Below are 25,581 nucleotides of genomic sequence, written 5' to 3'. Positions count from 1 at the left end.
TATATATATATATGTAAACTTTTTAACTACTGCAAAAATGCAGGAAAAAAGTTGAAAAAATAATTTGCTTTTTATTCATAATCAACTTGCCAATCGAAAAGATAATTGATATTTTTTATTGAGTTATTTTTTTAATTTTCGTCATTGATTTTAATATTATTCTGCAATGGTTAAATATTAGGTGTAGTCAAAGAAATCTATTATTTTTCCATTCAATTTCATGCAAAAATAATGGATTTCTTTTTACTACACCTAATATATACGCATAAATTTCTTATTATATTTTAAAATTTATGTTTTTCAAATGTTTTTATTGATCGTAAAAAGTAGTCTGATATTAAATAATTCTTTCTTGTTTTGCAGAAATATTTAAACAGATTGCATGAACTGAGCCGAATATGCACCTTAATTGCTTTAAGATTCGAACTGCATCAAAAGTTTTGGTAAATTCACAATATTTTTCTGCATTTTGCTATGCATTATAGAATTGTATTTTCTCGTCTTAAAGATACGTCGTTTCTCATATAAAAACGTGATGTTCATATTTTATAGCATTTAAAATGCTCTTTACGCTTTTACAACAGATTGAGAGAGAATTCTTTTGTACAATTAAAAAAAAAATGCTATTAAATATAGAACCGCTAATATTGCCAATACAATTCGAAACGATTCATCAAATTTAACAATACTTTAATATGTACTAAAATTACTGTGTTATTATTGACGAGCTTAATATTTATTAAAGATATTTATCTGAGAGCATATGTAACAATATAGATTTACATATAAAACTAATACGAATATCAAATAAATAAATGCCTTATCACTTGAAATTTTAATGTATTTTTGTCGATCAATTGTTGTTCATCCACACTTATTAACTTGATTGTTCTTGATTGTTTTATATCCGAATTTTTTATTTGTGTATAAGCCAGGTACTGCCATTAGAGAATAAAATAATAAAACGCAAATTTATGAGATTAACTTGAAAACAATCGTGCGATTAACATTTTCCTAAAGCACATTTAAATAATTTTTAAACGAATTTTTAATAAGAGCAAATATGTCTCTATTGTAGTTGTTCGAACTCTCGCTGTCATGTAAGACTAAAATATGCACTTTTTGGAATTTTAAAGGTGCCATACTGTCCTAGAAAAAAAAAATTCGAGAAAAAAAAAGAAAGAATAAGAGAGAATAGCAGCGAAAGAACTTCTTACATATTTAAAGATTTCTGAATTGTTATATTTCTGAACATATACGATATTGAAGAATGTGCACAATGATAACGTAATCGCATTTATGTTCTGTACCTAAGTTAGACGCAATCTAATCGAAAAGATTGTTTTGTTTTCGGAAATAAATGGATAGAAGTTGGCTGCTGATGTGTGTGTATGTGTGTGTGTATGTGTGTGTGTGCGCGCGCGCGCGTGCGTGCGTGTGTGGACGTGCGCGTTCACGGAAATTCTTATATATGTATATACGTTACAGGTACTTTATGCGCAGTTGCGTGTGACCAATTTTTAAGTAGAGCAAAAATTTGTATGTTAGTATAGCTTTATCATATCGTTTGCAATATATCATGCAAATATCATAAACATTCACAAAACAAGAACTTTGTTAAGCGATGAAAAGTGGAAGAGCGAGCTATATTTGTATTCGATTATTAAAATCCTATGTAATTTTTGTAATTATGTCCTAAGTGCGTTATTGTATTGAGTGAGGAAAAAATTGTGAGAAAAAAATTTGTATTATAACTTTGTATAACGTGTCATTAAAACGTATGTGAAATATTCTCAAAATATTTATATTATTAACAAATTGAGTAAGGGCTAGAGTAAGAGGTTTAGCGTGGTTGATGATGTAATTAATCTAATAGGATAAAGCGGAGTTCCGAAGTATTCCGTCAGTTTCAACTTTAAAGTAATACAAAAATTTACGACAAACAGTTTCCTTTTACTAATTATGTGAGCGCTTATATATATAATTACATTATATAATTACATTATACAATCATAATTGCTTCTTGAGAGCACAAGCACAATTCCTTCAAATAATCAATACATGCTGTTCAGAAACATAAACATTACAATAAAAAATCAGCTGCTCTATCCTATTTATAACTTTTGAAAATCGAGTTTATTTCGACATTTTGGCTCCTCTTCGGGCCATTTTTAGTGTACATATATAATAGTGAAATAAAAGATCGCTCATTAATTGGCAGAATCGGTAGAGTGCATACTTTATCATTCTAAATTCGTTGATAAATGGTTGCAAGATGGCAGACATTAATTGGCAGAGATTCGAAACAATAATTTATTTTGTCTTTGAATAATTAAATTAATTATAAGAAATATGTCTTTTTTTTTTGTTGTTTGAAAATTCGAAAAAACACCCAATGATGCTCATATTATATAATTGAAAGGGTGTATATCAATTGCCCAAATCACTAATTGGCTAATTTAAAATAATATAATCTCATTGGTGAAGCAGTGAAAAATTATTAAGAACAGATCAGTGTGAGTTGTGCAATTAAATTGTGTGCAAGTACGCCGTTCCCAATTGAAATATAACATTGTCTGCGTTCAAAGAAGAATTTTACAATAATTGCAAAGTTGTTTTCTCTGCTGAACGCAGTCATATTTCTAGTGAGTAAATCTCTAAGGGTTCGTTCATTGTGGGGATATTCACTGTCAGTGCTGAAACTATACTATCGTTCTATCTTTGTCATTCTCTGAATGTCAATAAGGATAGAACACTTGTGTCGACTTGTGTCATCAAATGAAAAGCACCTAGTATACGTTACGAGTGCTACAGATTTTTAGCACTGGCAATAGTCTAGTTTCCACCGAGGATAAACCGGATCAGAATGTAAGTCGAATATTCCCTTGTTACAGTTGAACGATAGAGGAATGCTCGATTGTAGTTAGTTGGTTCTTACATTCTGTTCCGATTTAAATCCTCGTGGAAACTAAGCCAATAAATATTAGAATGCACTCAAAGTTACCTCGTTAGATAGTGGAAGGCTCTTTATTAATAATCCCCAGTGAGAAATAACAATCAATGTCAAATCGATGTCGTTTCACTTCTCATTGGATCTTATATGTGTCACGATCCTCTATATAATAATAACGGTAACATTTGTTTATAATCCTATCCATTACTATTGTAATGAATTCCTTTATTCGTTCTAATTAAAAGTTATTTCCGGATTATTCTTTAAGAATGGTTTCATAGATTTTCACAATTCGAAAAATTTTTTTGTCAAGTAGTTAATTTGCACACAATAGAACAAACATTAGGGCTACGTTCTAAAATTTTCTCTCCGAGAAAAATTTTATTCTATATGCTATAGTATACGTTACGTGTACTATATATTTCGAGTAATTTTCCTCAGAGAAGAAGTTTTGAAATGTAGCCTAGGAATAGGAATAAATATTAAGATTTTAACCTATCAGAATTACCTATCAGATAATAACTTTCAGCAGTTAAGCCTTAAATACAATGTAAAGGAATAGCGATAGCGATAGGAATAACACGATTTCAATCTATCAGAAAGTGTATATTCCAGTGTATCTGATTTCTGATAGGTTGAAATCGTGTTATTCCTATCACTATCGCTATTCCTTCGCATTGTGTTTAAGACTTTACACTAAAATACACGGTGTAGGTTAAAATCTCAATATTTATGCTGTAATAATATTCCCTCCATAGTACGTAAGGTCTTAGTATAAGCTATCCGAGCTGCGAATAAGGCCACTAAATAAGGCCCACTTTTAAATTATTTCAAAACGCACTTTACCTACAGTATATGCTTAAAATTTAAAAGATATGTGTTATTGGAAATAGATAAAAAGAGATTAAAGAATTGGAATCGATTAAATTTGTTTAACCAATATAATTGTGCTACATATACACACGATTATTTGAATCAAATAATTGTGCTACATATACACACGATTATTTGAATCAAATATCGATTTATCATCTCCAACCTTGAAAAGTGGACGTTACTATGTAGTTTACATCCATTTTGTCAGAGAGCAGTAGTGCGCGGAAGTATTTTGCAGTTACAGGTTTGGGCCGTCATGTCTTCTCTCAGGTTTCTCTCTAACAAAAACTTATATATGTATAAGCCATTTTTATAACTATTCGCTGTAAAGTTTGCCAATACACATTGTTTCATGCGAGAGTTTCATAAAGAGAGTTCCAGGGGTAAAGGAGCATTCTATCTGTTGTGCCAATGAACAATCCTTTATTCCATTATTATGTATTCCCCTCTTACTGACAGTGCAACCATCATGATGTCACAACAGTGCACAGCCGTTCCAAAATTATGATACTGCCAGCATTACTGTAATGTCGTATTTCGGAACGGCTTTGCAATAGAGTGGCAGTAGTGTAAATAGACATAGCTAAACGTATTAAATTGTCAATAAATTTTGAATGAAAACAGCAGCGATAGTTCTGCCAAAGAAGATGAACTAATTATGGATTCACCAATTCAAACAGTTTGATTTCGTGTTAAAAATTATATGGATACAGTTAATGAATACATATTCAGATGTGAAATTTAAGAATCATTTTCAATAAAATGAATATATATGTGCATCTTTTCTGCAGTTAAATATAATGTATATATTTTTTTATTTCCTGGATTGAATATTTCGACGCGTTGTGCTTCTTTAAGCGAGGCCATATTGCACTGTAACTCACCTCGAAAGCCGCAGTAGTCGCAGTGACAATATATCTATCATTTATGATGTCATTGAGGGAATTAGACGCAGCGCATAGTGATAGCGGAACAATTTTTCAATACTGCCAGTACTGTATATCAGAACATACCTTATATGTATACTGAATAAGATGATCGAAGAGGAATCGAAATATCTAAATAAACTCGGTATTCAGAAGTCAAATATTAATTGTCATCATTAACCGCGTTAAACTTTCACTACCGCGTTAAAACTTCCTTACTTATATCAAATTGTTGACAATTTCGAGAGTTTTTACACTTAGTTATTCATATTATGAATACATATATTTAAAAAATTTGCGGTTATATCACCGTTTCTTTTGTCATATTACTAAATGTAAAGCGTTTTCATGATTCGTCTTCCTCGATGAAAAAATATTCATATTTTATATTTTTAAGAAATTTTTATATTTTAAATTTCTGAAAAAGAAAATACCTTAAACTTTAGATTTATAAGTTTTCTTTAAAAATTATAAAATGAGAAATAATCTTAAAAATTTTAGAATATCAGAATTCATGCATATATACATGTAGAAAGAACTTTAGAAGACTTTCTCAAAAATTTCTCTCTCACTTTTGGTGTTACAATTTGTAAAGATCTGAGGAATTTTTCTAAAAAATTATAAAATTATCCAGAAATTTGTAAAAAATTTCGATAATTATTTAAGAATTCTAGAAGATTATATAAAATATTTTTAGAAAAAAATTTCACCATAGATTCTCGATTGAATTATAAAATCTTACCTTGCTGAACTGTCCCAATACATATTTCAGGATGTTAGGAGGCACGTCATGCAATAGGGATTCAAGAGCCTCAATATACATACAATTTTGCAGAATTTGTTTTAGTGCTGTATAACATTTTGCCTTGAGATCCTCGGAACTTATCGGATCATTGTACAGCTAATGAAATCGTAATTGTAAAATCAAAAATATTAATTATAAGATATTAATTAAAATGTGGAAAGAATAACTAAATACCTCCAATAATTTAGATAATAGATTTGCGATCGCAACTGCTTTTGCATGTTCGGTCGTGTATTTGCCAATTTGTCCAATAGCCCAGACGGTCACCGCGAGAATATGATCGTCCGTTTCCTCTTGTAATATAACTGCTAATTGCACGATGCCCTGAGTAACACGAATCTGTTATACACAGTACAAAAATAGTCTCCCGTTAAGCACAAAGTAACAATAATAACATTATATCAATATTACAATTTCTTATTTAATAATATAAATATAACATAAAACGTGTACATGACTACATTAACTACAGAATAGGAAATGATAACACTGATGTAATGTTATTGTTACTTCGTGTTTAGCGGGCTATTACTTGCATTTGATTGATACTTCAGATCTTATTATAGCCACAGCCAGTTGATCGGAATGACCAGCAATGTAACCAAGTGCCATAATTGCCGGTAATCTGGTCGCCGATTTTGAAGTGCTAATTAATTCGATAAGCGCAGCGATACCTCCATTGTTTACTACAAGCTGCGCCAACTGTGAAAATTGCGTTATATATAAGCTGAATGAAAAGGTATTACGACATCTTTTACCTCAAACGTATGTTTGCAGATCTCCCTAGTTAAAATCGCCGCGATTTTACTGACATTCTCATCCGGATGCGCCATGTGTGCCAAAATGTCCTGAAAGATCTCTGCCTCGATCACAGCTTCCGCTAAATCTGCAGAATGTTTAGCTATGCTGCTCAGCGCTAATAATACTTGACGCTACAGACATTACAATTATATTCAATATTTTGATATGTTTAATATATTGCTTTGATCATAAGTAGGATGTATTGTTTACGCAAAAAAATAGAATATATATCCATACAACAGAGAAATATTGCAAAAATATTTCATTGCAAGATTGCAACATTGCAAAATATTGCGAAATATTGCTGCAATATTTCAGCAACATTGCAGCAATGTAAAAATGTCCGTTTTAAAAATATTGATACGTAATGTTGCAGCAATATTAACGTAAGATATATGCAATATTAGGTTTTGCGCACAGTGGAGGAATAAGAAAGAAGACACTGTAATAATGCAGCAACATTGTTATAATATTACAACATTACTGCAATATTTATAAGATTTTGTATTACATAAATTTAAATATAAAAAAATAAAAATTAGAAGTAGGAGTTAAATGTAACATACAATATAATACATTAAAATATGACTTCATAATTAATTATATTTTATAGGCGTATTCCGATATGCACAGCCAGTAACTGAAAATTTATAGTTCATGTTACATATATTGTAGATTTTCAGTACTGGCAATGTATATCAGAACATGCCTATAAAATAAAGACATAATTAATTATGAAGTCATATTTTATTTATATTCATTGTATGTTACATAACTCCTACTTCTAATTTTTTATGTTATACGTTATCTTATATCTTATTATTATGTATCCATTGTGCATGGTGTGATTTAATCCTTACTTCTCATTGTTTTCTGTCTAAATTATAAGCACAATTCCTATAAATTATAGACATTGATTACGTTTATACCTTATGCCCGTTTCCATTAATGTAGATTTTTAATCTCGGTTTAACTTATATATTTGAATGGCCGGTATTCATAGTCGATTCTTATTTCAAGACCGTCTTAAATAATGTCTTAAGACACTAATGCGACGTTCTGATTGGTTCGTGATTTCTTAAGATAGCCTTGAATATAAGGTCCGACTATGAATACCGGCCTTTGTTTTTTTCTAATCTTTAGAACTAGAAAAAGATGACGATAAGTTAAACTAAGATTAAAATTAATCTATATTGGTAGAAATGAACATTAATTTAATAATATTCGTAGTTAGAAACTAATCATTCATTCCATTTTTTTCAGAGAAATATAGTTATGAGATTAGTCAATTTTATAACTACAGATTATGAAACCCGATTAAGTGTGCCGTGATTAATTCTTATTCTTTCATTATGTCCAGGTCCTTATTTTATTGGGTTATACACAAATCAATATATAGTATCTCGTCGGTACTTAAAAAGAAAAAGTAAAAGAGAAAATGAATTAATGTTTAAAAGTAATTAAATTAATCCGTTTATTATTGACTAATAAATTAAATTAGAAATTAATTCATTTGAAATTAATTAATTGAAAAGTTATTAACTTTTTATTTAATTTTTAACTTATTATAATAACTAGTTATTACCCTGCAATCCTGTATAGATATAAATTATATTTTATAAACTATATTTTACCTATAAACAGGTAATCCCGGTATAAAACACCTTCAATTTATTCCTCCAAATGAATAATAGCGGAATAAAAATTAAAAAACTAACAATACATTTAAATTGTTATAAAAATAAATATTATTTTTTAAATAAAATCATCTTATAGTTTATTGTTTGTTAAATATAGAAATTTACATCATATTTTTGGGGGCTATACTTTATCATCAAAGCTGTATGTTTGTATTAGATTACCTTTGCTTTGGCCTCGACGTTGGCCTGCAGAGTTTTCGCGAGGAAAAAAATTGCACCAGCATCTACTACTATCTGCGCCAGTTCAATGCTATGTTTACTTATGTCGCTAATAGCTGATGCACCAATTTGTTTAATATACAATTCAGGTTCTTGGAGACACAATACGAGAAGAGGTATCGCGTCTGACGAAGATATGATTAACCAGTAAAATACCTTATTAATAATTATTGCAGAAAAAAACGTTAATGACGATTATTTTACGAATAATGATAATTTTACTAGCATCCACCGCCGCTTGAGCTAAATTCTTGTTATGTCTCGCGATATATCCTAATGCCCAAGCAGCTGCTTCTTTTATTCCAGGATCAAAATCCTCCAAGCATTTAACTATAGTCTGCAAGCCATCATTGTGTACCACTATTAACGCCAGCTCCGGTGAATGCTTGGCTATTGCCCGCAAAACGAATAGCGCCGCTTTCTTGTAAAATTTCTGTGACAATATATTTCATTTAAAAGTTAAAAAAATACTTTTATAGTATATAGAAGATGGACAAAGTAATGTTACCAATTGAAGAAATATACTACTCGTTTTATTATTTGGCCTAGCATTTGTTCTTATCGTTAGTACAAATTATAAATTGCATTTGAGTTAGCGTCAAGACTACTGCGTTTCTTGATTTTATCCTTGTTGGAACAGAGTCATAAAATGCTTGAAAAATCATTAATGCTTAAATAGTGCAATGTTGTATCATTCTTCTGGCGGAACATCTTCCAATCGCTTAAGAAATATTGCAGGAAGAAACCTGTTTCTCATTCTGTTGTTAAAAACTATTTGCAATGATTTGATGAAATTTAAATCAGGTGATTGCGTTGGCCAGAAAAGATATTTAAATTTTGGATAATATGTAGAAGATGATTTTGTAGAGACAAATAAATTTTCTCCTTCAATGTATTTATATGAGCAATTTAAAGGTACGTGTTCTGCTAAATTACTAAAAGAATAATCCCCAGCATGAAATATTATAGCAATATTTCAATAGTGCTGAATATTATAAAAATTGCTGCAATATTGAAATTTTAATATTTTATTGGAAATATTGCAACGATATTGCAAAATATTGTAACTTTAATATTTTGTAGAATATATTGCAATATTACAATTCAGTAAATAAGTACGTGGCTCCGCCATGAGAGGGATATGCTTTTCATAAGGAAAAAACATCTAGGAATCTTATAAGAAGGAGTACACAAATCGAGTTAGTGAGTCTCCTAGAGATTCCCAACCTTTTTTGGATATGCTTTCTAGGTCCCAGAATATTTTTTGTTCATAACTTTATCGTATGTATTTTGAAATATGATACTAAACACAATAATATGTTAGCAATTAATAAAACTGGAATAATTATTGAAATATTGCATAATGTATATAGCAAGTATATAGCAATATTACATAAGTTATAATAACACGTATGCAATGTTTCTCTAAATATTGCAGCAATATTTTTGCAGGTATAGAAATATTGCTATAATATTGTAACAATGTTTTATGAAATATTGCACGTTTTCAAAATAATATTGTTGCAATATTTTGTGCTGTGAGGGATATTATTATATTATAGTTATTTAAGTATTGTATAACTCTATTCCAATAATATAACCTGTGTCACAGGCAAATAGTATATTTTCTAGGTATTCATATTATTTCGTCCATTCCTTGTATTTAATGTAGCATAAATAATTAAAGGGATGCTGGAGCTGTCTGTATTACCGATAAAGCTAGCGTTTTTAATGTTTTTTTTTCTAACCGAACAATTTTCTTCATAGTAATCTCATAAAATAAAAATTCTTTTTTCACGATTAAAACATGTTAATGTACCTGGCGCTGTTGTATTTCGTGTCCAAAGCTGAAAAAAATAAAAAATTACAAATTTCTTTATCTCTATATGGCGACCAACGTTGAAGATAAAATGGATAAAAAAATGTAATTTTTTTATTTTTTCCAACTTTGGACACGTAATATAACAGCGCCAGGTACATATTAGTATATATATTTTTATCGTGGAAAAGAAATTTTTATTCTGTGAAATTACTACGGACAAAATTAATTGGACAAGAATAAAAATGTTAGCTTTATCGATAATACAGGCGGCTTCAGCATCCCCTTAATGAGAAATCTGGAAATTATATATAAAAGATTAATAAGATGATTGCTGTATGTCAAAATTTTCTGAGCAAGGAAATACAACGATTCAGATTAATTTTATTCTCTATCACTATCAAAATGTTTACATTTAAGAAGTTCGTACATTTTGTTTGTCTATGTGTTGCAACAAATGCGACAATACATCTTTTCTAATGATAGCATGCGCTAGTCTAGGATTATGATTCGCTAGTTTGCCTAGAGCAATTGCTGCCAGATGTTGGATGGATGGTACAGTATCAACTAATAAAGGATGTAAGAGATCAATGACACCTGCTGCTTCCAGACAATCGATGTTGCTTGATTTTGAAGCTAAATCTGCAATGGATTGCACAAAGAGCAATCGCGCCTTCTGATATTGATCGAAAACTACAAATGAAAAAAAAAAAAAAAAGAAAAAATGTTAATAATATAAAAATTATATATAGCTGTATATATTTAATATAATTATTTATATAAATATTTATTAATTTTTCACATACAGAGAAACAAAGTATTTGTCTATACTTAAAGATATATTGTTTCAGACATTTGATTAAATAAAAATAACAATAAATATATGCGTGTACCTTGTAAGATTGAACGAGCTGTCATATTAATTTACTAAGAAATATCAAATGTATTATGCATCATTATCATATGATTTATGATTCTATCGTGAAACAACTTTTGACAGCTTTGACTCATCATCTGTTTAAATGACTGCGTTCAGCGGACTCTACATGCAGTTGAGTGAGCACTCGCTGTTATTGGTGTATTTTTTTAGATCATCCAATCAGCATTTTAGATCTGGAAAAATACAATAGCAGCGAGCGCTCATTCAACTATTGAGTCTGCTGAACACAGCCATTGTGTTTCACATATGTATACGTTATTTTAGCACTGACAGTGAATTTTGGAATACTTAAATGGGAGAATAAGAGAATAGGTTCGCGTTGCTTGAAATCCCCAAAAATGTTTGCACTTAAAAAATGATAAATATATATTCAGGCGTTGAATAAAAAGAAAGCGAAGGTGCTAAGTGCAAAAAGTGCAAGCAACACAAACAGACGGTTAAACCCGAAAAATTAGACTGGAAAATGTTGGTACTAATAAAAACCCCTAACACGATTTTAATTTGTACGGATTAATAACCATTGAAGTAATAAGTCCATAAATCCATACCACAAACTTATGGACTGATTACTTCAACAGTGGCTTAGTTTCCACTGAGGGTTTAAACCGGATCAGAATGTAAGAGCCAACCAACTACAGTCGAATATTCCCCTGTATTATATTTCCCCTATAGTCGCACAATTGAATGTAATTGGTTGATTCTTACATTCTGATCCGGTTTAAACCCTCGGCACAGTATAATCACAGTAGCGATAGTAAACTTTTTGTGTGATCTGTAATTTTTAGTGCGCATGTATCGGTTTGTACATTCAGAAATATGGCGGACATATTAGAAACTTAATAGAAATTCAAATTTAAGACCCTGTCCTATCATAACTCTACTGTGTACACTTCACAACATGGCAGTGAATCATGTGACCTAAGAACATTTAGGGACTCTGCACAATAAAAGGAAACAGAGAACAGAGAATAAGAATTTCAATCTATCAGAAACTATGTATTCCACAATACATGATTTCTGATAGGTTGAAATTCTTATTCTCTGTTCTCTGTTCCCTGCGGAGCCCTTTACATCAAAGATGCCAACGTTGAATGTTGCTGGATATGATTATACTCGGTGGAAACCAGTGTTAGGGTACGATTACATGTAGCACTAATTAGTTTCTGTACCGCGCTATACGTAATCACACCCTTATTAATCTGTACAAATTAAAATCGTGTTGCCAAGAAGTTTTTATAAGTACCAACATTTTCCAGTCTAGTTTTTCGGGAAAATATCATGTAACCGAATAGACTGAATGGTTGCGTTCAGCAGAACGTTTATTTTGCATTGTTGAAAGTTTTCTTCGCATTGAGTGGATTATACTTTTAGATCAAGAGGAATGACCCTACTTCAGCAGAGAATTATAAATGGTTGCAAAACTTCTGCTAAACACAACCCTGTCAACTTATGTGTATGATGGAATGGAGCGTTACTGGCTATAACCTTAGCCTTCTACAATAAGTTATTAGTCATAAATCAAAAGTTAAAAGCTAAAAATTGACGATTGTTATTGACAATTAATTTTTAGCTTCTGACTTCTGATTATAACTAATGACTTATTGTAGAAAGCCCATAAGTCATATGTCATAATATCTGTAAAAAAATTGACCATAATCACAGTCAAATATTCCCCTCTTATAAGGCTCAGTTTCACAATTCATAGTTAACTTTTAAGGCTTAAACATAATAGGTACAGGCAACAGAGAATAATAAGTTATCCAATCAGAGCTCTAGTATGTAAGTTCAATATTATATCTCAGAGCTCTGATTGAACAGCTCGTTATTCCCTGTTCTTTGTGCCTATTGCCTGTGCCTAATGTGTTTAAAGTCTTACTGATTCTACAATGAGTCAGTAATCGGTATTCCTGTATTATTCATAGTCAGACCTCGTACATCAGGCTTCCTTAAATTTATCTTTAGATGCTCAATACCCAATGAAATAATTTCGTAGAGTATCTGAAGATAAATTTAAGGCCTGACTATGAATACGAATATAACTCTTATCAGTGAAATTGACAAATAGCCAATTTATATGACTGAAGGTCAACTTCACCGATTAAGATTAAAACTTCCAACTACCGAATCATTGTAGAATCAGCATTAACCAAGGTTCAATTTATTCATGTCTCTTTCCAATTCTAGAATTGGAAAGGGATGAGAAACTACTCTAGTTCTTAGAAAAAGACGAAGAGTAAATTGAACCTCGGTTAATAGTTGACCTTAAGTTAACTGTGAGTTGTGAAATTAGGTCTTATTCGACTAATGCCCATTTCTATCAAATGTAAATTAACTTTAATTTCAACTTACTCTTCTTTTTCTAATAGAACTAAAAAAAGATGAAGTGTAAGTTGAATCAAGTTTCAGTTTATCTATTTGTATTTAATTGTAGAAACGGGCTTAAGAGAGAGAATACTTAAAGAGAGGGGGATACTGATTATGGGCCGATTTCACCAATTCCGATTACTTAGGGCCAATTTATAATAGTAAGCCGTAATCGTTAACTTGGGCCGGTAAAAGTTGGAAGATAGGAAACTCATACTACCGTTTATAATAGCTGGGAAAAATTTGTCGATTTTGGCCGTAACCGAAAAATTGACTCAACTTTATCTTTACCGGCCTACGGCCACAGAAAGATACGAAAAAAGTACAAAAGATTGAAAAAATGTAAAATACCAACGGATTCAAATGCAAAAAGAATTTTTCTTTTAATCTGTTAAAGAAAGATTTAAAATCAAAAGAAATGAAAATAAACGATGCTGATTTGATTTTCTGGTCGAATAATTTCGGCACTGATACGATAAAAATGTCCTTTTTTTTTATTTATTGGATGTACACTCCAATAGCGTTCTTTTTTTCTGATTTTTTTTATTTAACGGTGCGTCCGCAAATGCAGCACATGCTAGCTCCAGAATTGACATTCTACACACATAGGAACATTTTACACTATCATGTCAAATCTATATTTTTTATTAAATTTAAAATTTATTTATATTATTAACTTTCTTTATGACTATATCGCGGCCATAACAGCGAAATACCGGCTATTTAAAATCATTCTTTAACAAATTGCAGTAATGGTCACTACAGCTATGGAAACCAAATTATGGTTACGGACTATTACCAGCCCTTAATTGATTGATTGTTATGATCATAACACAGACTTTTATATAACGCATAATGTATAATGCATAAGGGAATCAATCAATTGAAATTCTTCTTTTTCATGGAATAGAAGGAGAGAAAAGATTTTGTTTAGTTGATTCTTATTCCGGATCTACAATAGATTTTTAAGCCTGAAACCATAAGAAATGAACGAATCATTATCAATTATTCTCCTCGCATTCGATTGTAATTGGTCAATATCTCATGACTTAAGGCTTATAAAACATTAATAATTTATAATTGTAGATCCGGACTTATGCACTGTGTTATACGTTACAAAAGTCTGTGCTGCGATCTTTACATTGGAATTGATCAATTGTATTTGCTGTTCAGCAAAATTGACCAATCACGATTGACACTTAATCGACCGATTAGGTTAATTGGAGTTAGTGGGAGTCAAAGCATAGAGAATGGACTGCTCGTCTAAATAATCGTATCGAAGTGATAATGTCGACAAAAATGAGAGAGAGGAAGGAATAAGAGTTCCGTGAAAGGCTAATATCCCTCTCATTCTTTCTTTCTCATTATATTGGGAATACAAATTAGTTCGGTCCGTTCAAAAATGCATTTATTTCAAAACAAAATGAATGAACAGATCGATTAAAGTATTTTCCATCGCTGCCTTACTTTTTCCCATCTCTCAGGCAATTTTCGAATTTCATTTCGAATTTCATTTCGAAAAAATGACTCGTCTTTGGAGGCGATTTTAGAGCCAATTTTCGATTTCTGCGAAAGAAGTGAACCGGTGACTTGCTGCATCCTTCGGAACAACCAGTAATTAGAAGAAGCAATGTCCGGAGAATTCGGCGGATGCGGTAAAACATCCCATTTGAGCATTTCCAAATATTTTTTTACGACTTTAGCGACATGAGGCCGAACGTTGTCATGAAAAAGAATAACTTTATCATGTCTTTGCTTGTATTCTGGCCATTTTTCTCGTAATGTTCAAACGAATCAATTGTAGCCGATACCGATCGCCCGTAATGGAATCGCCAGGTTTCAGCAGCTCATAGTAAACTTTTAGTCCCATCAGATACAGAGCATGATCTTCGAATCATGAATGTTCGGCCGTGATGTTGATGTTGAGGTCAATGGCAACGATTGATTGGGCTTAGCGTAGTATTTTTTCTTCTTGGGATTGTCATAGAATATCCATCTCCAGTCACAATCCGATGCAAAACCTTTTCTCTGTTGTCTTTGAATCAGTTGTTCGCAAGTGAAAAATCGCTTTTCAATTTCGTCTCTCGATTTCAGTTCATAAAGCACCCAATTTCCTTGTTTTTGAATCATTCCCATGACTCTCAATCACAGAAATGGCTTGTTGAGGTATCCCCAATGATTCTGCAAGCTCCTCTTGCATTTGACTCTGATCTTCTTCGAGTAATTCCTCTAATTCTTTGTCTTCGAATTTTTTGGCTGTCCAGAGCGAGGCTTGTTTTCAACGCTGAAATCTCCATCCTTGAAACGTTGAAACCATTTCCTACATGATTTATCAGTTGGAGCAGTGTCACCATAAATTTCGACAAGCATTCGTGCGGCTTCAGCCGCACTTTTCTTCCAATTAAAGCAGAAAATCAAAACCTTCCGCAAATGCTGCTTGGTTAACACAAAATTCGACATTATTTCAAATATAAAAAGTAAAAATCAAGGTTTTTGTATCAAATTCAAAGCGATATAAACTGAATATTAGCAGATGTTTAATCTCTCTGAAATTGTCAAAATCAGCTATCACTATGAATTATTCACAACAGCCATCTTTAGGGAAACGGACCGAACTAATTTGTACTCTCAATATCATTAAGTAGAAAGAGATAAAGCCTTCACAATTTTTGGTGAAATCGGCCCTAGTCAATTCTTAGGGACTTCGCACAATAAAAGGAACAAGAAACAGCAAACAAAGAATAAGAATTTCAATTTATCAAAATTTATGTGAGGTAGAATACACACTTTTTGCTAGATAGAAATTCTTATTCTCTGTTTTCTGTTCCTTTTATTTTTATTATACGGAGCCCCTAACAGACGGCATATGGCATACGGTTAGGCCGGAATTGGACTATGCATTGAAGATTGAGATTGAAGATTAAAGATTGAAATTTCACCAATGAAGACAAAGAAATTCTGGTTCTTTTTGTTCTGATTAGTCAAACTTCAATCTTTCAATTTTTAACCTCACTCTTCAATGCGTAGTCTGACTCTGGCCAGTATAATGACTTCTTTCACCAACATCGATTAACACTAATCAATGTTTAACTCAATCACCACGATTGCCAACATGAGAACTAAACACAGAAGAGGAAGAGAGAGGTGACATAATGATATCTTAAATTGTTGGCACCTCTGCGAGTTAATCGTCGATTAATTTAACCAAAAATTGGTGAAAGAGATCCTAAACGCTCCCGAAGAGATGTGTGAGTGTGTTCCTACTTGGGTATTGAAAAGAGAGGAAAGCAAAGATGTTGAGTGTAAAAAGTGCAACTCATATTATCTTTCAAGTGAGATACGTGATTGGTGGATTCTCCTTGTTTTCAACCGTTGTATGTACAAATCCATTTGAAAAGATCCTAAAATATAACTAGATTCGACCAATCAGAATAAAGAGATGTTTTTTACTCTTATCTGAACTGGTCGAATCCCATTCAATCTTAACGTAATTTCAATTGTAGATGTAGATATGAGCTTTTTAAATTATTGAAAATTATTCTATTGAACTGTGTGATTACTTGGACTTGGACTAACAAGTTGTGATTAATTCAATACATTAAATTTCGATCATCGATGTATTTAGTTTTTTTTTCTTTCATCGTATCAAAGCTCGAGTTTATATATAGTGTAAAGTTCTAGATATTGCTTTGCGTATCGCAATGATGCGTATGCAATGTCTTTCGCCGTTCGCGTCACAGACTCTTCAAGACTTTCGTATCGCGGTTGCGTAAAGTGAGAACTGTAAATATTGGCAATAAACACTATTCGATTCAGAGAGTCTAAGAAGTATAGATTTTCGTCCGTGTGTTCAAGGTGAGAAAAGAGAAGTGTAGCACTATAATAGTACTATATAATGTTGCTAACTGCACGCCGGAGTTGAGCGCATTGAGAGCTGTCGAGAGCGTGGCAGCATGTGCAATTGGTGTCTGACAGTGCTGACTGCTTAGTGCTTGTGTTTGTGTTCTGCCGTTTGCTCCGTTCGCGGACCGGAGTACGTGTATGTATGTTCATATGTACACACGTCGCGCGTCGCTCCTTTCCACGAAGCGTGTGCGATATAAAAACGAACCATGCGTGGCCGTAGTGATGCACTGTCGGAATAGCAATCAACTGCGCAATGGGCGATAGGTGTGGCATGTGAAAAAGGAAAGCTCGTCACCGAGTTGTCGCGAGTGATCAGAGAGAACGAGAGAGAGGGAGAGAGAGGGAGAGAGCGAGAGTGGCGTGGTGCATTCCGGAAGTACCTATGAGAGATTTTATGAGACAGGCGATATTATTTCGTTTCCTCGGCGCAAATCATCATTCTGAGGAGATCTCGCGTTTCAACACACACGTACACACACGTAAATGATCTCATAAGACTCTGACGTCTTTCATGCGTACTGCTCGTACAGTCGAGAGTGGTCTAGAGCGAAGAGCGTGCCTTGCGTGCCGTGCCTGCGCCTATGCATTTCCATTCGTCGCGCGCTTATCTACGTAGTAGGGACAGTGGAAGGGAGAACAGTGGTGTCGATAGCGCTGATTTTTGGTGAGGGACAGGAGGAGGCTTCATGCGAGAGAGTGAGGTTAGCTTGTGTGCTCGCGCTTTCTCTCTCTCTCGCTCCCTCTTTCCCTTACGCGCGCGTCAGATCTTGGCTCACTCTCATCCCAGATCCCTATCTCGTGCGCGCGCGGGACTGTCGCGCTCCTTTTTCTCTCTCTCTCTCTCTCTCTCTCTCTCTCTCTCTCTCTCTCTCTCTCTCTCTCGTGTGCCCGCTTGTTCGCTCGTTTGCCCGCCCGCCCGTCGGCTGGCGCGTGCGCGCGCGCATTAACGGAATTTGCGATCGAGCACGCAGGGACCACCGACTAATGTTTAAATGGACGCATCGTCCATTATCACCCAAGTGTCGCGGGATGACGAGTTAGGCGCGTTCAACAGCGAGAAAGGTGCGTATCGCGTAAATATACCCGCGCCATCCCGTCCTCCCTCCACCCCCGCGGCTGCAACGCACTCGGCCAGATGCTGCCGAGATTTTATTCCTCTGCACCTGTTACGGAACTCCGCATTTCTCTTCTTGCTTTACGTTGCCTAACTTCAGTCTCCGTCTTACCTCCCATCCCATCCGCGACAACTTCTCGCGTGTCGTTCCCCCTTCTTTCTGCTCCTCGAACGTTGATATTGTCATCCCTTGTCATTTTGTCATTTTACATCGCGCCTCCATCGAACAATATCATGAATTTCCTTATTTTCTTACGCTTTGTCATGCCCTTTAACCTTTCACATGCCTTTCATGAGAACAAGCTAATGGCAAGCCGTAAAGACAGCGATAAAAAAAACTCACTGTAAAAGATTAAATGCAGCACGTTGGTCGCTTCTATGATTGTACATACATGCATTGCTTATTTTGACCAATTTGACAAGTAGTAAACACACACACACACACACACACACACACCAAACTTGATTTGACAATAATTTATCGGTAAAATTTGAGAAAATATATGTGCGTGCGTGCGCGCATGCCCGCGCGCGTGTGTGTGTGAGACAGAAAAAGAGATATTGTCATTTTTTTAACTAGTTAGACAACCCAATTTCACAATTCACGATTAACCTCTTAACTGAGGTTCAATTCTAAAAGAAAGAAACAATGAATAAGTTGAACCTCGGTTATGAGTTAACCATCACTTGTGGAATTGGACCTTAGTCTATAAAAATTTAGCATTTTCACTTTCTAAGATCACAATTTTCATCTCAGTATGTTTTCCATGTATATGTACATACAACAAGTGTGAGAGATAGCAGTCATAGTTTATTCAGAATATACATACAGCTTGAGGAAATAAATAATAAATAATTTACATTGCAAACTTAAATACTTATGTATTTTTCAAATGGAATTCTTGCAATAATCAAATGACTATCAAATGAATTGATACATTGGTAATTATTTGTCACCTCTCTTTTCTCTAACCTACAGCCCAGTTACCTCGAGAAAATGAAGCAGCCAATAATACTTTGTCTCATAACAAGAAGCCAAGGGGACGTGGGCTCTTACGCTCACTGTTCTGTTGCTTTGGAAGAGGCCGTAGTAGTAGCTCAAAGAGTTCCAAGGCGAGTTCTTTACAGGGTGAAGGACGTGGGTCGCCACCACCTGGCACTGGATCTCCGAGATTTCTCCTACCACCAGTTAGGCACCAAGACATGCACAAAAAGTGCATGGTAATCGATTTGGACGAGACCCTGGTGCATAGTTCTTTCAAACCTATCAACAATGCGGACTTTGTTGTTCCTGTAGAAATTGACGGTACGGTACATCAAGTGTACGTCTTAAAGAGGCCTTATGTGGACGAGTTTTTGCAGAGAATGGGTGAATTATATGAATGTGTATTGTTCACTGCAAGCTTAGCTAAGGTAGGTTTATAATAATAAACAAGTAATTATCTTATGAAATGAACAAAATTTTAATTACAGTACATATATTAGTACAATTCAAAATGCTTTTATATATACAATAATTTTGATTTAATATTTGTATGGGATTAGTTTACTGTAAATTTATATACTACTTAAAATATTTATACTAGTCAATGATTTTAAGAATTTATAGATATTGTAAGAATAAAATGTATATAATTGATTTATATATAATCTATAGATTTGAAAAAATAAAGAAAATAAAATTGTATCAAATATATTATTTTATATATTTATAGTACGCCGATCCAGTGGCAGATCTGTTAGATCGGTGGGGAGTATTCAGAGCAAGATTATTCAGAGAGTCCTGTGTGTTCCATAGAGGAAATTATGTTAAGGATTTGAACAAATTAGGACGGGATTTGCAGCAAATCATTATTGTAGATAATAGTCCTGCCAGTTACATTTTCCATCCAGATAATGCGGTAAGTTATATATTTACAATGATATTAAAAAGACTATTTTAAAGGCGTTATAAAGTCACATTGGTCTTAAAAACTTTAAAAATATTTGATTAATTGACAGAGAACTGCTTTAGAGAATAAATCTATACTGTACTTTTGTATGACTGACGGACGATTTGTTAGTTATCCTAGTAACATTTTGTCTTCTCTTTTGTCCTTTTGTTCACTTTAGTTCACACTTCGCGCGAGCGTATATTTCTGGTTGACGGTGTGTAAATTTGTGCGATGTAAACAAAAAGTACGAAATAGGCTCGACATCAGGACGATGAACGAATCGTCAATTACACAAAAGATACGATTTTGTTCTCTAAAATACATCTATCAAATATTTTGAAAAGTTTCTGGGATTAGCGTGGCACGGAAAGTAAACGAGAAATCTAGGTGCCGATCCATAAGGACCAGTACGGTGTTTAATAACGTGTTAAAAATAAAGATGATATTTGTTCATAGGTTCCAGTAGCATCTTGGTTCGATGACATGACGGACTCCGAGTTACTGGATTTAATCCCCTTCTTCGAAAAGCTCAGCAATGTGGAAAACATCTACACGGTGCTGTGTAATAGCAATCATCCTTACAATCAGATACCGGCGCATGCGGTGCAGAGCAATCAGAGCCTGCCGACTTCAATTTCAATGGCTGCTTCCTAGCCCCACCTGAATCCTGGCAATACAGCCAGTCTTGTTGCTCAATGCACCTTGCAGAGGATTCTGAGGGGACTACTTCATGTGACTCACTTGCTATGTGGCGAAGGACCTCGAAATACCCCTCCTCGTTGATATTTGGGAAAACCGCTCTGATCAGCGCAGCCAAATGTCTTATATCTTGAAAAATGCATCATTTAAGTCACAGCTGCTGATATCCTTCTTCCTGGTGAGCAATGTAACGAAGACTGAATTAGCTTCGAAGCGCGAGTGTTCTTCCATTTTTGCACCAAGCATAAAAAAAATGACCAACTATATCGATCCTGTCTGCATTGATAGATTGAAAATACTGTACTCGACAAAGAACACAGCGAAGGATGGAACCAGGAATCTTCGTCAAGCAGAAAAGTTAATTGATCGCTAAAGGAAAGAAAGCGATGGTTAGGGTGACTGCCTATGGTGATTGTATACTGGAAAAATGTTAAGTGTTAAAACAAAAAAGAAAGAAAGAACGAAAATATGAAGAGAAAAAAGAAGAGAAATCGCTCCGAGTCGTTTGATGGGCCATGCTGTGCATTGTTGCCGTGTAGTTTTTCTATTCGAGTCAAGATACTGCAAACTTTGTTTACTTAGATTCAGATAATTATAGAGAAGACATCAATGCTCCAATTACGTTTATGAATACTTCTGACCCAACTTACAGAAACGTTGAAAAAAAAGGAGGGTAACAGTGGCAGGTAGAATTTGAAATATATATTTTATTTGTTAAAAATTTAAGATAGAAAAATTTTATTTTAATTGTGTTATTTTAATTATTTAAAATAATGTTGTAAAAAATCTAAGATTTATTTTAGAATTTAATATTAAAATATAGCTTTTAAAATGCGTGGATATATAGAAAGATTAAAGCAAGATTCACACATACTATCATACATAATATCTAAGCTTTATAAGAAAAATAAAATGTAAAATATAATCCAGAATTCTAAAATTTTGAAAATATAGAAAAGAAATTAGAAATTCGAAATTTTTTAAAAAAAATTAAAATGTTTCAAGTTTTATTTTTTTAAATATTTAAGAATCTTTCAAAAAACTTAAATATGCAAGCTTGATCTCAATAAAGTCCAAAAAAACTTTTAAAAATATTTTGAGTAGGGATGTACCGGATCATAAAATCATTGGATACCGCATCGGATATTCGGTATCACAATGTTTTCAGATCTCCGAATATCAGATAGAGCAATTATTCGGCCGGATACTGGGTATTTCTTCGGATATCCTGCTAGATATCTGGAAAATGGCTTCCAAAAAAAGAACAGCAAGGGAAAAATAGCGAAAAATAAGAAGTGATGAAATGGCGATAATAATTGCGGAAACATAGCGATAATAATTTCCTATATCTTCCCAATATAAAAAGAAAGATAGGAAAGAGAGATGAACTGCACAAGAAATTTAGCGAAAAAGAACAAAATTCTGTATTATAACGTAAACTGTTAAAATAAAATTTCAAATGGACATCTGGAGACACGATAATGTCTCGGCGCCAAGACATGGTACATATTATTGAATACTAATAATATTCGGCTGGATAGTAAAAAAGTGCCGGATAATGCCGAATATCGAATATTTCCCGGATATCTGATCTGATGCATCCCTAATTTTGAGAATATAATTCAAAATGTATATTATCAACAGTAGAATACTACTCGCTTTACACTGCCGAAGAGTAGGAATAACAATTTTCCGCGTATTTTATTAAATAAGTATTCATTTTTATATTTATAAAGAATTTGATAAATCACTTGAATCATAAATGTGATAAAAGTGATATATACCTCGACGAGATATTATTAAACACGGCCGGTCCTGAACAAATTTTCGTATCTATCCTGGGGGTCCAGGGATAATTGAAGAATGATGAACATTATCAATAATTGATATAAATTATTAACATAAATATTTGGATAATATGTTATTAAATTTATAATCTTTTATTATATAAATGCTGCATAAATAAGTTTGCATAGTTATGCTATAATATCTTATATATTTTTGCGTCACAAAATTAAAATTTTTTTCTTTGCAATTATTGTCTCTATTGACGATAATCAATCACGGATGATAACATTAAAATCACAATTTTAAATAAAAATCGAGTATTATATATGTATTGAGTTTTAAACATTAACATATATGTATATATTTCTACAAAACTAATGAAACATAAAATGATAATACTATATTATCAGTTTCTTACTCTTGTACTCTACCTGGTTGCATCCATGTTACTTTCACTTTAAGTGAGGCTTAAAACTCTCTCTCTCCCTCTCGTGAAAGAGAGAGTCTTAAGTTTCGCTTAAAGTCAAAATAACGTTGGTACAACCGGGTCTTAATCTCTTAATCACTTAACACTTGTGTGAATTTCCGTTAACCGGCCGTTTTTAATAGTAATATTATTTCGAATATTATTTCGTTGGTGTATATCTATATACAGAGTGTTTCCTCTAACTTGATCATTTAAAATATCTTCATTGTTTTTGATGATATGAGAAAATACACAGGGAATCTTGTTCGATTCGAACATGTTATGAGCAAAAAATTTTCTTCAATATCATAATTTTTGAAATTCAATCAAGACTCAATCAAAGGAGACAAGATCCCCTGTGATATTTTCTCGTATCATCCAAAACAACGGAGAAATTTAAAATGATCAAGTTACAGGAAACATCCTCTCTGTGTGTGTGTGTGTGTGTGTATGTGTGTGCGCGCGCGCACACACACACACATACAGAGTGTTTCAAAATTCGCGCCCGCGAAGTACAGACGTGATATTAAAATGTATATGATATTTTGTAAAATATGCGTGATTAGTAGTTTTTGCAGGTTGAAATTAACAAATAAGTGCAAAAATTATTTATCGAACGCAATTTTGTTAAAGGAAAAAGTTGTTTGTTTTAGCATAAAATTTCACGTTTGTACTTCACGGACGCGAATTTTGAAACATCTTTTATATATATATATATATATATAGATAGATAGATATTATACGCGCATACGCGCGCATCTCTTGATATCTTTTACTCAACAGAAATAGATATTTATTATAAAATCTTTCTCTCTTTCTCTCTCTAAATGTAATACACACATTGATGAAATTCTTCAATTGCAGTGATTAAATATGTCACTGTCACATGTTACATATCTATAAAACAAATCACGGCTTTCAAAATATTTGTGCACAAATTAAGCATTTCATTAATGTTGCATTTGACTATTGCATCAAGTATTTCCTGCTGCTGGTACACACCTTTTATTTGTAGAATGATCTGTATGTGGCATTTAAAACAGTGACATTGAAATTTTACAGGGTACGTACTAGTATTTTTTTATCAAAAGATTCGGAGATATCTATGAACATTTCCATTTTTACTTTTATTAGTTCACTATTAAGTAAATAATTGTACTTTTTTCGATATATTTATTGGAATATAAAATATTTTAATTAGATTATGCATATTTCTGAATATATTAATTTTTGCTTTTATTCAGCAGTAAAGTTTTTTTTTTTTTTTTATATAGTAAGTAAGAAGAATGACTATATATAGTAAATAATTCTATGTGAATTTATATATCACGTTTATAATCTCTCGAATTATGCGCCGAACTGGTTTTCCGGACTAAGAAACGCAACTGAGCTACTATAGTATGTCACAAATTAAACTGATTAGTAATTTAATTGACATCATTTTAAAAAGAAAGTTAATGTATTGAAAATCTGTAAATCAATTTATCGTGAAAAATATTACCTCGACTGGAAGTCGAATCCGAATCCTAAGCCTGAAATCATCGAGGCCGAATATGATATTGTTTGCAATAATTGATATGTAAGAATATACGTATTTTTCAGGCAGCATATATAAACAGTAATAAGCTAAATTATATCAAATTACTAAGTTGCTAACTAATTAATTTAATTTGTGACGTTACTATGGTAGTTGAGTTGTGTTTCTAAGTTCGGAAAATTAATTCGGCGCGTAATTCGGGAGACTATAAACGTGCTATATAAATTCACAATTCAATTATTTAAAGCACTTAAGATGCAGCTTCGATCAGTATAGATATTGCTTCTTACTTATTATGTATATTCACATTATACACTTTTAATAAACCGTTTATTAAATACTTCTTTTATATTTGCCAAAAAGTTTCAAAGAATTTAAAATAATGATAAAAAGTGCAGAGAATTAATTTGAGAATTAATTAATTGAGCATTTTAAGAATTAATTAAATTAAATCTATTGAAAAATATTAATTAATTAATTTGCAGAAATTTTAAAGTGGTCACATCAATAATAAACGAATTGTTTTGCTGAGGAAAAAGAAGAGACAGGTAAATTAAGTAATCGAGAATAATGAATCACATATTGCTAATATTGATTTAAAACACTGAAAACTGCATATCATTTTTTTCCTTCCAAACTATGTAGTTATGTCATATTTAACCAATCGTTTTTTGGAGCAAAAAGATAACATTTGATTTAATAATAATTTGAAATGAAATTTTCATAACTACAGT

The 25,581-nt window shown here is 32.6% G+C and overlaps 3 protein-coding genes across 4 annotated transcripts in view; 2 read left to right on the top strand and 1 right to left on the bottom strand.

Annotated features, from left to right (window-relative positions):
* Positions 1-486, top strand: part of LOC108690310 — a 1,500-nt gene extending 1,014 nt beyond the window's left edge. Inside the window, exon 2 of the mRNA XM_018197533.1 lies at positions 364-486. Within this exon, the coding sequence (XP_018053022.1) occupies positions 364-447 (84 nt within the window). The 3' untranslated portion in view covers positions 448-486. The remainder of the gene's footprint in view (positions 1-363) is intronic.
* LOC108690300 (sperm-associated antigen 6-like) overlaps positions 1-11,017 on the bottom strand; it is a 24,127-nt gene extending 13,110 nt beyond the window's left edge. The window contains exons 1-8 of the mRNA XM_018197516.1: positions 10,993-11,017; positions 10,530-10,792; positions 8,503-8,713; positions 8,224-8,405; positions 6,319-6,492; positions 6,110-6,262; positions 5,735-5,884; positions 5,498-5,656 (exon numbers count right to left, since the gene is read on the bottom strand). Of these exons, the coding sequence (XP_018053005.1) occupies positions 5,498-5,656; positions 5,735-5,884; positions 6,110-6,262; positions 6,319-6,492; positions 8,224-8,405; positions 8,503-8,713; positions 10,530-10,792; positions 10,993-11,017 (1,317 nt within the window). The remainder of the gene's footprint in view (positions 1-5,497; positions 5,657-5,734; positions 5,885-6,109; positions 6,263-6,318; positions 6,493-8,223; positions 8,406-8,502; positions 8,714-10,529; positions 10,793-10,992) is intronic.
* A 6,098-nt stretch (positions 11,018-17,115) lies between these two features.
* LOC108690309 (carboxy-terminal domain RNA polymerase II polypeptide A small phosphatase 1) lies at positions 17,116-21,737 on the top strand. 2 transcript variants are annotated; one of them, XR_001931878.1, is made up of 5 exons: positions 17,116-18,371; positions 19,403-19,836; positions 20,139-20,324; positions 20,814-21,234; positions 21,345-21,737. XR_001931878.1 is itself a non-coding variant. In XM_018197532.1 (4 exons), the coding sequence occupies exons 1-4, from the start codon at positions 18,302-18,304 to the stop codon at positions 21,009-21,011; spliced, it is 888 nt and encodes a 295-aa protein (XP_018053021.1). In that variant the 5' UTR covers positions 17,116-18,301; the 3' UTR covers positions 21,012-21,737. The 2 variants fall into 2 exon arrangements, 1 of the variants encoding a protein (XP_018053021.1); XM_018197532.1 differs by having other exon boundaries at positions 20,814-21,737.
* The last annotated feature ends 3,844 nt before the right edge of the window (positions 21,738-25,581 follow it).

The sequence above is a fragment of the Atta colombica genome, unplaced genomic scaffold (assembly GCF_001594045.1).
Source record: "Atta colombica isolate Treedump-2 unplaced genomic scaffold, Acol1.0 scaffold307, whole genome shotgun sequence".
NCBI classification, from domain to species: domain Eukaryota; kingdom Metazoa; phylum Arthropoda; class Insecta; order Hymenoptera; family Formicidae; genus Atta; species Atta colombica.
The sequence above is the reverse complement of the archived record's forward strand: the minus strand, read 5'-3'. Positions and strand labels throughout refer to the sequence as shown.

Coding starts and splice junctions, on each gene's coding strand:
- LOC108690309 (XM_018197532.1), top strand. CDS start 18,302: ATGGACGCATCGTCCATTATCACCCAAGTGTCGCGGGATGACGAGTTA. Junction 18,372..19,402: donor CGCGTTCAACAGCGAGAAAG/GTGCGTATCGCG, acceptor TCTAACCTACAG/CCCAGTTACCTCGAGAAAAT. Junction 19,837..20,138: donor TCACTGCAAGCTTAGCTAAG/GTAGGTTTATAA, acceptor ATATATTTATAG/TACGCCGATCCAGTGGCAGA.